At 63.6% G+C, this 12,756-nt stretch overlaps 1 protein-coding gene across 1 annotated transcript; it reads right to left on the bottom strand.

Annotated features, from left to right (window-relative positions):
• Nucleotides 1-902: 902 nt before the first annotated feature.
• On the bottom strand, nucleotides 903-12,124 carry LOC115641679 (beta-2-glycoprotein 1-like). The gene is made up of 7 exons (XM_030545009.1): nucleotides 12,061-12,124; nucleotides 8,653-8,838; nucleotides 6,158-6,269; nucleotides 4,575-4,651; nucleotides 3,804-3,983; nucleotides 2,997-3,200; nucleotides 903-1,375 (listed from the first exon to the last, which is right to left on the bottom strand). Exons 1-7 carry the CDS (start codon nucleotides 12,122-12,124, stop codon nucleotides 1,311-1,313), a joined length of 888 nt encoding a protein of 295 aa, XP_030400869.1. The 3' UTR covers nucleotides 903-1,310.
• Between the last annotated feature and the right edge of the window lie 632 nt (nucleotides 12,125-12,756).

The following is a 12,756-nucleotide window of genomic DNA, read 5'->3' on the forward strand; positions in this document are numbered from 1 at the left end:
AGCAGGGAGATCCTGGGTGAACCGGTATTATCCAGGGGGGACCCTGAGAATGAAAACGATTACCCTCTGGGGGGGATTCCCTGGGTGAACCCTGATGAGAGGGGTACCCCCAGGTACCCCGATATATCCCATAGCGGGGAGTTCCCAAGGTGACCTGTGCTATTATCCTGTAGCAGGGAGTTCCCCAGGTGACCCCTCAAATTATCCTCTATGAGGAATTCCCCCAGGGTGAACCCAGATATGCTGTAGCAGGGAGTTCCCTGGGTGACTCTGATATTATCCTATAGCAGGGAGTTCTTCTGGCAAACCCCAAGATCATCCATTAGTGGGTCATTTCCCTCCCCACCCTAGTCCAGGCCCCGGAGGATTCTGGGAGAGATTTCAGCATCTTGCTTTGTTTTATTTCTCTGCTAAAAACGGCAACCTCACAGCCAATAAATACAAGTGAACGTACAGCCCCCGGCCTGCCCCCTTCCCTTTCCAGAGAGCAGAGACGGCCCCGGCTCGGTCCCCCATCTCCTGCCACAGAGATGGGCTCGGAGTCCACTCCAAGTGTGAAAATCCAGGCCGGGATTTCACTGAGGCCACATGGAGAAGAAAACCCGGCACTGGATTGTCCTCGCTGCTGAATGGACTCGACTAGATTCCCCAGCCCGTCCTATGCGGAGGAGGGGAGAGAAAACCCGGCACTGGATCCCACTGCCAGCTGGAATGGAGTTGCTTGGATTTTCTATCCTCCCCCAGGAATGGCCTGCCAGCCCCGCCCCCCCCGTTCTCTATTGGGGTCGGAGATGGGCTCTAAAGCCAGGACTGGATCCCCCTGCCAGCTGGAATGCACTGAATGGGGGCAGGGAAGCCCCCTACCACTGTCTCTCCCCCCCAGCTCTTTCACATCCAGCATAATGGGGCCCTGGTACTGACGGGACCTTTGCACGACGGAACCTCGCATGAAGGGACCGTCTCATGATGGGTCCTTGGCACTGCAGCCTGTGCATGAGGGGGCTCTCGCACGATGCGTCCTTTGCACAACGGGGCCTTTGCACGATGAGAACTCACGCGCTGGGGCCCTGGCATAGCAGTCTGTGCATGATGGGGACTTTGCACAATGGGCTCCTCATACAGCTGGACCTTTGCACAAGCAGCCTTTGCACTCTGGGGCCCTCGCACGAGGAGCTTTCACACAATTAGTCCTCCCCCGAAGGGACCATTGTCCAGTGGGTCCCCTACTGGCTGCTGGCTCCTCCCTGCCATGTGGGCGGTCCATCCGGTCACGGTCAGGCTGTGTATGGGTGTCGGGGGGCCGGGGGAGCTCAGCAGGGGTGGATCTCGGACACCACCCGCTTGGGGAAGAGCTGGTACTGCAGCCACGTGGGCTCTGAAACGAGACGGGGGCGAGTGAGGAGGGGACTGGGGCTAAAATACCCCAGGAACCCCTGCAGCAATCCTCTGAATCCCCCTGCACCCCGCAGGGCCACCCCCCCCAGGATCCATCTCCCCCACCCCCTGTCCTGTGGACATACCCCTCCCCTCACAGCTCTCCACTCCACCCCTCTCCTGCTGCCTCCCTACAGCTCCTTGTCCCCACACAGCCCCCCAGTAAATCTCTCACCCCCACAGCTCCCTCCCTGCCCCCACTTCCCCATAGCTCCCCCCGGCTCCCTCCCTGCCCCCACTTCCCCATAGCCCCCCCATGGCTCCCTCCCTCCCTGCCCCCCACTTCCCCATAGCTCCAACCACGGCCCCCTCCCTGCCCCCACTTCCCCATAGCTCCACCCATGGCTCCCACCCTGCCCCTACTTCCCCATAGCCCCCCCCATGGCTCCCTCCCTGCCCCCCACTTCCCCATAGCTCCAACCATGGCCCCCTCCCTGCCCCCACTTCCCCATAGCTCCCCCATGGCTCCCTCCCTGCCCCCACTTCCCCATAGCTCCCCCCACAGCTCTCTCCCTGCCCCCACTTCCCCATAGCTCCCCCCACAGCTCTCTCCCTGCCCCCACTTCCCCATAGCCCCCCCATGGCTGCCTTCCTGCCCCCCACTTCCCCATAGCTCCAACCACGGCCCCCTCCCTGCCCCCACTTCCCCATAGCTCCCCCATGGCTCCCTCCCTGCCCCCACTTCCCCATAGCTCCCCCCACAGCTCTCTCCCTGCCCCCATTTCCCCATAGACCCCCCATGGCTGCCTTCCTGCCCCCCACTTCCCCATAGCCCCCCCATGGCTCCCTCCCTGCCCCTACTTCTCCATAGCTCCAACCATGGCCCCCTCCCTGACCCCACTTCCCTATAGCTCCCCCATGGCTCCCTCTCTGCCCCCACTTCTCCATAGCTCCCCCCACAGCTCTCTCCCTGCCCCCATTTCCCCATAGCCCCCCCATGGCTGCCTTCCTGCCCCCCACTTCCCCATAGCCCCCCCATGGCTCCCTCCCTGCCCCCACTTCCCCATAGCTCCCCCCACAGCTCTCTCCCTGCCCCCACTTCCCCATAGCCCCCCCATGGCTGCCTTCCTGCCCTCACTTCCCCATAGCTCCCCCCACAGCTCTCTCCCTGCCCCCACTTCCCCATAGCCCCCCCATGGCTCCCTCCCTGCCCCCACTTCCCCATAGCTCCCCCCACAGCTCTCTCCCTGCCCCCAATTCCGCATAGCCCCCCCATGGCTCCCTCCCTGCCCCCCACTTCCCCATAGCTCCAACCACAGCCCCCTCCCTGCCCCCACTTCCCCATAGCTCCCCCATGGCTCCCTCCCTGCCCCCACTTCCCCATAGCTCCCCCCACAGCTCTCTCCCTGTCCCCACTTCCCCATAGCTCCCCCCACAGCTCTCTCCCTGCCCCCACTTCCCCATAGCCCCCCCATGGCTGCCTTCCTGCCCCCCACTTCCCCATAGCTCCAACCATGGTCCCCTCCCTGCCCCCACTTCCTCATAGCTCCCCCCACAGCTCTCTCCCTGCCCCCACTTCCTCATAGCCCCCCCATGGCTCCCTGCCCCCCCCAGCCCCTCACCATCGTAGCAGGCCGGCAGGGGCAGCAGGCCGTCGAAGCAGCGTGAGGGGGCCGGGTAGCTGCAGCTCTGGGTCTGGTTCTGGCTCCGGCAGTAGAAGGTGACTATCTCCCCGTGCTGGACCTGCCCTTGTGGGATCTCCTGGATCCAGAGCTTGCGGCCCTGGTAGAGCACACGGCTCCGCTGGGCTGGCACCACACAGCGCGCTGAGGGGAGACGGGATACCGGGGTAGATGGGCCTATGGAGCTGACTGGGGGGGATGGGAGGAGGCAGGATACCAAGGTAGATGGGCTTGGGGGCTGATCTGGGGGGAGGGGGAGGCGAGATACCGGGGTAAATGGGCCCGGGGGCTGATCACTGGGGGGGATGGGAGGAGGCAGGATACTGGGGTAGATGGACATCCAGGGGGATGGGAAGAGGTGGGATACCAGGGTAGATGGGCCCTGGGGCTGATCCAGGGGATGGGAAGAGGCGGGATACCAGGGTAGATGAGCCCGGGGGCTGATCCGGGGGGGGATGGGAGGAGGCAGGATACCGAGGTAGATGGGCCCAGGGGATGGGAAGAGGCGGGATACCAGGGTTGATGGGCCTGGAGGCTGATCCAGGGGGGGATGGGAGGAGGCGGGATACCGGGGTAGATGGGCCCGGGGGCTGATCACTGGGGGGGATGGGAGGCGGAGGGATACCGGGGTAGATGGGCCCATGGGCTGATCCAGGGGGGATGGGAGGAGGTGGGATACCGGGGTAGATGGGCCTGCGGCTCTGGCTGGGGGTTCTGGGGAGGAGGCGAGTGGGGGAGGGCTGGTACCTCTGCAGAAGGGCCGGGGCGACCAGGTGCCGTTGCCCTGGCAGGTGACCCGGTTGGTGCCGTCCAGCAGGTAGCTGCGCTTGCAGAGGTAATAGACCAGCTCCCCGGCCCGGTACTGAGGCTTCTCCACCGCCACTAGGTAGCCCTCGGCGATGTCCCCGGGGGGCGGGCAGAACACGGCTGGGGGAGAGACTGGGTCACGGACAGGCCCCGGGCATGGACAGAGCAGGGCGATGGGAGGGAGGGAAGGAAGGACAGAGGGCTGGGTGGAGAGATGCAGGTTGCATGGGGGGTACATGGATACAGGAGTATCGGGGGGTGAACCAGGGGGTGGGGGGTGGGTGACTGGAAGCGATATGGTGGGTACAGGGATGCAGGGTACATGGGGGCGGATGGGGGTGTCGGGGTGGATGGCTGCAGGGGTGTGGGGGGCAAATGGAGGTGTCGGGGTGGATGGCTGGAGGGGGGATAGGGGGATGCAGGGTATATGGGGTGGATGGGGGTGTCGGGGTGGATGGGGGTGTGGGGCTGCTTGGCTGAAAGCGATGTGGGGGGTACAAGGATGCAGGGTATGTGGGGGGATCTCTCTCTCTAGGGCATTGCCCAAGTTCCCTCATGCCCCCTTCCAAAAGCACCGTCCAAGCCCCCCCACATTCCCTCCCAGCTGGGAGGGGGCCCGGCTGGTGCTGGAGCCCAGGAGGATGGGCCAGCCCTGGCCTGGGGGCAGACGGGGACAGGGAGAAACCGGGAGCCCCCGTCCCCCCTACTCACGGTGGCAGGTTGGGGCGGGCCCAGACCACTCCTGGTTCTCCTGGCATCGGATAGTCTCTGGGCCCTCCAGCCGGTACCTGTGGGATGGGAGGGAGAGGTGAGGTTGGAGATGGGGCTGGGCTCTCTGAGGGGCTGTGGGTCGGGAGTAAGGGGCACCGGCAGAGCTGGCGGTGGGGGAAGCCCAGGGCTGGGCTGGCAGGGGGCTGTGGGTCAGGAGTGAGGGGCACTGGCAGGGCTGTAGGGGCCAGGGCTGGGCTAGCAGGGGCTGTGGGTCGGGAGTGAGGGGCACCGGCAGAGCTGGGGGAGATCCCAGGGCTGGGCTGGCAGGGGGCTGTGGGTCGGGAGTGAAGGGCACCGGCAGAGCTGGGGGGAGCCCAGGGCTGGGCTGGCAGGGGGCTGTGGGTCAGGAGTGAAGGGCACCGGCAGGGCTGTGGGGGGACAGGGCTGGGCTGGCAGGGGGCTGCGGTCGGGAGTGAGGGGCACCGGCAGAGCTGGGGGGGACAGGGCTGGGCTGGCAGGGAGCTGTGGGTCGGGAGTGAGGGGCACCGGCAGAGCTGTAGGGGGCAGGGCAGGGCTGGCAGGGGGCTGCGGGTCGGGAGTGAGGGGCACTGGCAGGGCTGTAGGGGGCAGGGCTGGGCTGGCAGGGGGCTGTGGGTCGGGAGTGAAGGCACCGGCAGGGCTGTGGGGGGACAGGGTTGGGCTGGCAGGGGGCTGCGGGTCGGGAGTGAGGGGCACCGGCAGAGCTGTAGGGGGCAGGGCTGGGCTGGCAGGGGCTGTGGGTTGAGAGTGAGGGGCACCGGCAGAGCTGGGGGGGGACAGGGCTGGGCTGGCAGGGGCTGTGGGTCAGGAGTGAGGGGCACCGGCAGGGCTGTAGGGGGCAGGGCTGGGCTAGCAGGGGGCTCTGGGTCGGGAGTGAGGGGCACCGGCAGGGCTGTAGGGGGCAGGGCTGGGCTGGCAGGGGGCTGTGGGTCGGGAGTGAAGGGCACCGGCAGGGCTATGGGGGGACAGGGCTGGGCTGGCAGGGGGCTGTGGGTCAGGAGTGAAGGGCACTGGCAGAGCTGGGGTGGGACAGGGCTGGGCTGGCGGGGGCTGTGGGTTGAGAGTGAGGGGCACTGGCAGAGCTGTAGGGGGCAGGGCTGGGCTGGCAGGGGCTGTGGGTTGAGAGTGAGGGGCACCGGCAGAGCTGGGGGGGGACAGGGCTGGGCTGGCAGGGGGCTGTGGGTCGGGAGTGAAGGGCACTGGCAGGGCTGTGGGGGGACAGGGCTGGGCTGGCAGGGGGCTGCGGGTTGAGAGTGAGGGGCACCGGCAGGGCTGTGGGGGGACAGGGCTGGGCTGGCAGGGGGCTGCAGGTCGGGAGTGAGGGGCACCGGCAGGGCTGTGGGGGGACAGGGCTGGGCTGGCAGGGGGCTGCAGGTCGGGAGTGAGGGGCACCGGCAGGGCTGTGGGGGGACAGGGCTGGGCTGGCAGGGGGCTGCAGGTCGGGAGTGAAGGGCACCGGCAGAGCTGTAGGGGGCAGGGCTGGGCTGGCAGGGGCTGTGGGTTGAGAGTGAGGGGCACCGGCAGAGCTGGGGGGCGGAACTCACCCACGCTTGCACTTGTAGCGCACCTCCCCACCTGCCCTGTAGGAGGCGCCGAAGTGAAAGCCATTGTTGGTCTCTGGCGGGGGGCTGCAGAAGGACGCGGGGGTCAGATCCCCTGGAACAGAGAATGGAAGGGGGAGGGGAGTCAACTGAGGGGGGGCACCCCTGTCTCACAGCCAAGTTCCTCCCTCCTTAACCCTTAGCCTCCTCCAGAGACAAAAAGCCATTGAAGACCTCAGCAAGATTTTGTTTTAGGTTCCTTCCCCTTTAACACCAGCAGGGGGCGGGGCAGGCTCCCTTTAAGAGACAGGCTCTTGCCCCGCCCTCTTCCAATAGGCCCCGCCCCTTTCCCATTTGCCCCTCCCTCTCAGTAGACTCTATCCCCATTGGGCCCTTCAGTGTCCCATTAAGCCCTGCACTGCCCTTATTTGGCCCCTCCCTCCGCCATCTGGCCCCTCCTTCGCAGTGTAAATGCCTCCCCTTCTGCCCCATTTGCCTCCTCCCCCTCCCAGCAGGCCCCGCCCCATTACACATTTGGCTTCTCCCCTTATTTAGCCCCGCCTCTCCTTCCCCAAAGCCCCTGCCCCCTGTTGTAATTCCCAGACAAGGGGGGGACTCCCATGGGTTTTGCTGGGAGTAGGTCCCTCCCCGCTTGCTGCTTCTCCCAGACTCCTGGGTTCTGCTCTCCCCCAACAGGCTCCATCTCTCTCCTGGTGGCATGAGGGGGGCGGGAGGATAAAGAAGACTTCGGAGCCCAAGGGTCAGAGTTCACCTCAGAGTGGTGGGATCACCAAATTTGGGGGTTCAGCCTTTAGATTGAGGATCCGTCTCTAATTGTTTTTTTGGGGGGGCAGCATTTGGGGCTCAGAGGGGGAAGTTTCTCTTATTTCACTGGCATTTTAGGGAGGAGGCAGAGTCCTGGTTCTGAAGGGAAAATTCAGGGGAGTCAATTGGTTTTGGAGGTGAAGGTTCTGTCTTTCAACACTCCCCCCCCCCGCATTGTCCTTCCAGAGCTGGGATAGACCCCAGGAGTCCTGTCTCCCAGCCCCACCCCTGCTCTGACCACTAGACCCCAACTCCCCTCCCTGAGCCAGGAGCTAACCCAGGAGTCCTGCCTCCCAGCCCCCCCCCCTGCTCTGACCACCAGACCCCACTCCCCTCCCCGAGCTGGGGAGAGAACCCAGGAGTCCTGGTTCTCAGCCCCCCCCCTGCTCTGACCACCAGACCCCACTCCCCTCCCCGAGCTGGGGAGAGAACCCAGGAGTCCTGCCTCCCAGCCGCTCCCCCAAGTGTATAGTTGTGGGGGGCAGTGGGACAGTTTCCATCTGGCTCAGAGCTGGATCCCTCTGGGGAGGTGGCCCCTTAGCGCTATTTAGCGCGGGCCCCCTTGCTCCAGATGCTGTGTCCCCTGGCTCCCCCTGGGGGCAGGTTGGGGGGGGACGTGGGACCAGGATAGCTGCTTTGCCTCCGTATCTAGGTCTCTGCTTGCCAGGGGATCCGTTACCCTTGAATCGGCCCTGGGACTTATCCTGATCAGTTCACTGCCTAGAGAGCAGCCTGCCCTTGGCAACTGCCAGCAGCGTGAGTGGCTGGGAGCCAGGACTCCTGGGTTCTCTCCTCAGCTCTGGGAGGGGAGTGGGGGCTGGTGGTTAGAGCAGGGGGGGCTGGGAGCCAGGACTCCTGGGTTCTCTCCCCAGCTCTGTGAGGGGAGTGGGGTCTAGTGGTTAGAGCGGGGGGGGCTGGGAGCCAGGACTCCTAGGTTCTATCCTCATTTTTCGGACACCCGTAAAGAGACCAGGATACAAGAAAAAACAATCCAGGACTTTGTGTGTTGGTTTTTATGTTACAGTGTTGGCAGCTGGTGTTGCAGGGTGGAAGGTGGAGAAGGCTGGAGGTGTGAGGTGATGTTGTGAGGTGTTGGTGACTGGTATGCGGTGATGGTGTTGGCCGCAGGTGGTGGGTGTGGGGGACACTATTGTGTTTTGGTAGTTTGTGTTGGGTAACCATGTTGGTGTTTGGTTCTGGGAGTGGGTGATGGGGTTGAGTTTTGGGGGCAGGATGACAGTGTTGGGGACAGGTGTTGGGGCGTGGTGACCGTGTTGGGGTCAGGTGATCATGATGGGGCAGTTGCTGGGTCACAATGTTTGGGATGGGGTGATGGTGTTGAGGGTGGATGTGGGGTGATGGTGTTGGGCGGGGTGACAGTGATGGGGGCTGGTATTGGGTGACAGTGTTGGGGTTGAGTGATGGTGTTGGGGCAGGGTCACAGAGCTGGGGCAGATGTTGGGTGATAGTGTTGGAGGTGGGGTGACAGTCTTCAGGGTGGGGTGACAGCTTTGGAGGAGGCTGTTGGGTGATGGGGTTGAGGGCAGGGTGACGGGGTTGGGGGCGGGTGTTGGATGACGGTGCTGGAGGTAGGGTCACGGTGCTTGGCACTGCAGGGTGGATGATGGCGAAACCCCTGGCTGGTGACTGGTGGTGGCATTCCTGTCCCTTACGTTCGCAGGGTGCCAGCAGACTCCACTTCCTGTCCCCTTGGCATCGGCTCAGTGCCACTCCATCCCCTTTGGACAGCCTGAAGCCTGGCTGGCAGGTCACCTCCATGAGGGCCCCGAAGCCACGGGAAGCCTGGGCCAAACGCGTCTTGGCGTTGTCAATCTGCACGGGCCATGGGCAGGTCCGGCCTGGGAAGGACAAAACCAGTTGGGAGGAAGGGAGCCAGGACACCTGGGTTCTGTCCCGGCTCTGGGCAGGGAGTGGGGTCTAGTGGTTAGAGTTGGGGAGCTGGGAGCCAGGATGCCTGGGTTCTGTCCCGGCTCTGGGCAGGGAGTGGGATCTAGTGGTTAGAGTTGGGGAGCTGGGAGCCAGGATGCCTGGGTTCTGTCCCGGCTCTGGGCAGGGAGTGGGATCTAGTGGTTAGAGTTGGGGAGCTGGGAGCCAGGATGCCTGGGTTCTGTCCCAGCTGTGGGCAGGGAGTGGGGTCTAGTGGTTAGAACAGGGGAGCTAGGCGCCAGGACTCCTGGGTTCTGTCCCGGCTCTGGGAGGGGAGTGGGGTCTCAAAGTTAGAGCTGGGAGCGGGGCTGGGAGTCAGCAGCAGTCCTGGTCCCTACTAGGTGTCACACAGCTCAGCCCACAGGCCCCATCGCATAGGCACTGCCTGCGGCCTGAGCAGTCGCGGTCCTGGGTGCAGGTCCTCTGGCAGGTCTGGCCTGTTCCCTCCACCGGCTCCTCCCTCCGGGCTGGGCAGAGATTGGGCCCATCAGTGCCTGGCAGGACGTGAAGGAGAGCTGTTAGAGTGGTTTGTAGAGGTGGGGAAACTGAGGCACAAAAGGAGGGGAAGGAAGTCACAGCAAATAGAACCCAGGAGTCCTGGCTCCCAGCCCCACTCCAGTGCTAACCAGGGCTGCCCGGGGCGGCAAGTGGGGCAATTTGTCCCAGGCCCCACAGGGACCCCCATGAGAGTTTTCGGCGGGTCCTTTAGTGCTGCCGACCACACCTGGAGTGAAGGACCCGCTGCCGAAGACCTGGAGCATCTTCGGCGGCAATTCAGCGGTGAGGGCTCCTCCCGCTCCGGGTCTTCGGTGGCAGGTCCTTCACTCGTTCCGGGACCCGCTGCTGAAGTGCCCCGAAGACCCAGAGCGGAAGGATCTCCCCCCGTCAAAGACCCCAGGCCCCCTGAATCCTCTGGGCAGCCCTGACTCTAACCCACTAGGCCCCACTCCCCTCCCAGAGCCGGGGATAAAACCCAGGTGCCCTTACTCCCAGATAGCTGTTTCCACAGGAATCCCCAGCCAGTAAGTGGGAGGGAGTGGACTGCATACAAACATTTCCCTCCGAAGCCCCCCTGACTTTAATGGGAAGGGCCCCTGCAATCCCCACCATAGCCACCAGCTGGTGGGGCAAGTCTGCACGTGCCTCCGAGCCCTGGTGGGTGGGGGGCGGGAGTGGTTGCAGAATTCTCCCCTCCGTACTGGCTGGAGAGCCTGGCGGGGTGTCCATCCCCCAGACACCTGTCTGTCACCTGGCCCCATACACCGTCCATCCTCGTAGCTCTCTCTCTCTCTATCCCCATCCACCCCCTCTATCTATCCTCATACATCCCATCTATCTACCTACCTATCTACCCCCATCCACCCATCCATCTATCTATCCATCCATCCCTCATCTACCCCCTCTATCTACTCCATCTATTCCCCATCTATCCCCATCCACCCCCTCTATCTATCCTCATACATACCATCCATCTACGTATCTATCCCCATCCACCTATCCATCTATCTATCCATCCATCCCTCATCTACCCCCTCTATCTATCCCCATCACATCCATCCCTCATCTACCCCCTCTATCTATCTATCCCCATCCACCCATCTATCCATCCAACCCCCATCTACCCCAACTTTCTATCTATCCCCATCCACCCCATCTATCCTCATACATCCCCTCTATCTACCTATCTATCCCCATCCAACCATCCATCTATCCATCCGTCCCTCATCCACCCCATCTATCCATCCCCCATCTACCCCCTCTATCTATCTATCTATCCATCCCCATCCACCCCCTCTATCTATCCCCATCCACCCCCTCTATCTATCCTCATACATCCCATCTATCTACCTACCTATCTACCCCCATCCACCCATCCATCTATCTATCCATCCATCCATCCCTCATCTACCCCCTCTATCTACTCCATCCATCCCCCATCTACCCATCTATCCCCATCCACCCCCTCTGTCTATCCTCATACATCCCATCCATCTACCTATCTATCCCCATCCATCTATCCATCCATCCCTCATCCACCCCATCTATCCATCCCCCATCTACCCCCTCTATCTATCTATCTATCCATCCCCATCCACCCCCTCTATCTATCCTCATACATCCCCTCTATCTATCTACCTATCTATCCCTGTCCACCCATCCATGTATCTATCCATCCATCCCCATCTACCCCCTCTATCTATCTATCCCTATCCACTCCCTCTATCTATTCATACTCATACATCCCCTCTATCTATCTATCTATCCCCCTTTCAGCCCCTCTGTCTATCTCCATCTGCCCTGCCCAGACTGTGGTGGGGGCCCCGGCGGTCGGTTCTCTGGAGGTGAGAACTGGGGTCCTCCCTGGTTTCTAGCAAAGGGCTGTTTAAAGACCCGGCCGGGACAATTACTGGGAACAAAATCATATGGGACAAGGGCAGGCGGCTGAGCCAGACTCACTCCCCGGGTGGGGGTGGGCGCAGGGTCAACCCCTCCAGTCTGTAGGCCCCCCTTCCCCGGGGGGGGGCTGCGGGATCCCCCCTCCAGCCTATAGCCCCCCTCCCTGGGGGTACGGGATCCCCCCTTCCAGTCTATAGCCCCCCTCCCTAGGGGTATGGGATCCCCCCTTCCAGTCTATAGCCCCCTTCCCCAGGGGGCTACAGGATCGTCCCTCTAAAGCCCCACTCCCTGCAGGATCCCCCCTCCAGTCTACAGCCCTCCTCCCTGGGTGTACAGGATCCCCTCTTCCAATCAATAGCCTCCTTCCCCGGGGGGCTGCGGGATCCCTCCTCCAGACTACAGCCCCCCTCCATGGGGAGTAGGGAAGGGGGGTGGAAGGACCCCTTGGGGGAGAGGGGGGAAAGGTGGGGACCTTGCGGGGGGGGGTTCCCTAGTGGGGGATGGAGACAGGCCTGAGGACGGGGGACGGGGGACGCAGCGGGGGCGGGGGTAGGAGATAGGCTGGGGGGGGAGTGAGCTGGGGGGTTACCCTGACGAGGGAGGGGAGAAGGGAGGACACCGGCAGGCGGGGGAGGGGTGTCGGGGGGAACCCTCAGAGAGGGGAGAGGGAAGCATGTGAACCCAGCGGGTGGGGGGGAGGGATGGGGAGCCCTGGGGGGGGGTCCCCGGACCCTCACCTGTGGTGCAGTGACTGTCCCAGGGCAGTAGAAGCAGCAGGAGGAAGGGGGCACCGTGGGGCATGGCGGGCGGAGTCCTGTGAAGCCAGTGCCCCGGGGCCTGGGTATATATCATCCCTCCCCCTGGTTATCGATTAACCACCCCCCGCCCGGGGACTCTGACCTCCCGGCCAGGCAGCCAGCAGCAAAACAGCCCCACGTCACTGCGGAGTACCCAGGAGTCCTGGCTCTCAGCCCCCCACCCCCAATCACTAGTCCCTGCTCCCTGCCCAAAGCCCCAGAGAGAACCCAGGCGTCCTGGCTCCCAGCCCTCCATTCTGACCACTAGTCCCCGCTCCCTGCCCAGAGCCCCGGAGAGAACCCAGGAGTCCTGGCTCCCAGCCCCCCGTTCTGACCACTAGTCCCCGCTCCCTGCGCAGAGCCCACGGGAGAACCCAGGAGTCCTGGCTCCCAGCCCCCTCACTCCTCTCCCCCCCATAGCCTCCCAGAGCTGGGATCTGGGGGGATCTGGGATCCGGGGGGGATTCGGGTGTCAGGACGGTGGGGATCTACATTTGGGGGTATCCTCAGGCCCCCCTCAGGGAACGCCCCCGCCCCTTTCTCCTTTAAGGCCGACTCCTCCCCCCAGAGCCGTCAGAGACCCGCCTTCTCCCGCTCCCCATCGCAGCTCTCCCCGCAGAGCAGATACACGGCGCG

The sequence above is a fragment of the Gopherus evgoodei genome, unplaced genomic scaffold (assembly GCF_007399415.2).
Source record: "Gopherus evgoodei ecotype Sinaloan lineage unplaced genomic scaffold, rGopEvg1_v1.p scaffold_35_arrow_ctg1, whole genome shotgun sequence".
NCBI classification, from domain to species: domain Eukaryota; kingdom Metazoa; phylum Chordata; order Testudines; family Testudinidae; genus Gopherus; species Gopherus evgoodei.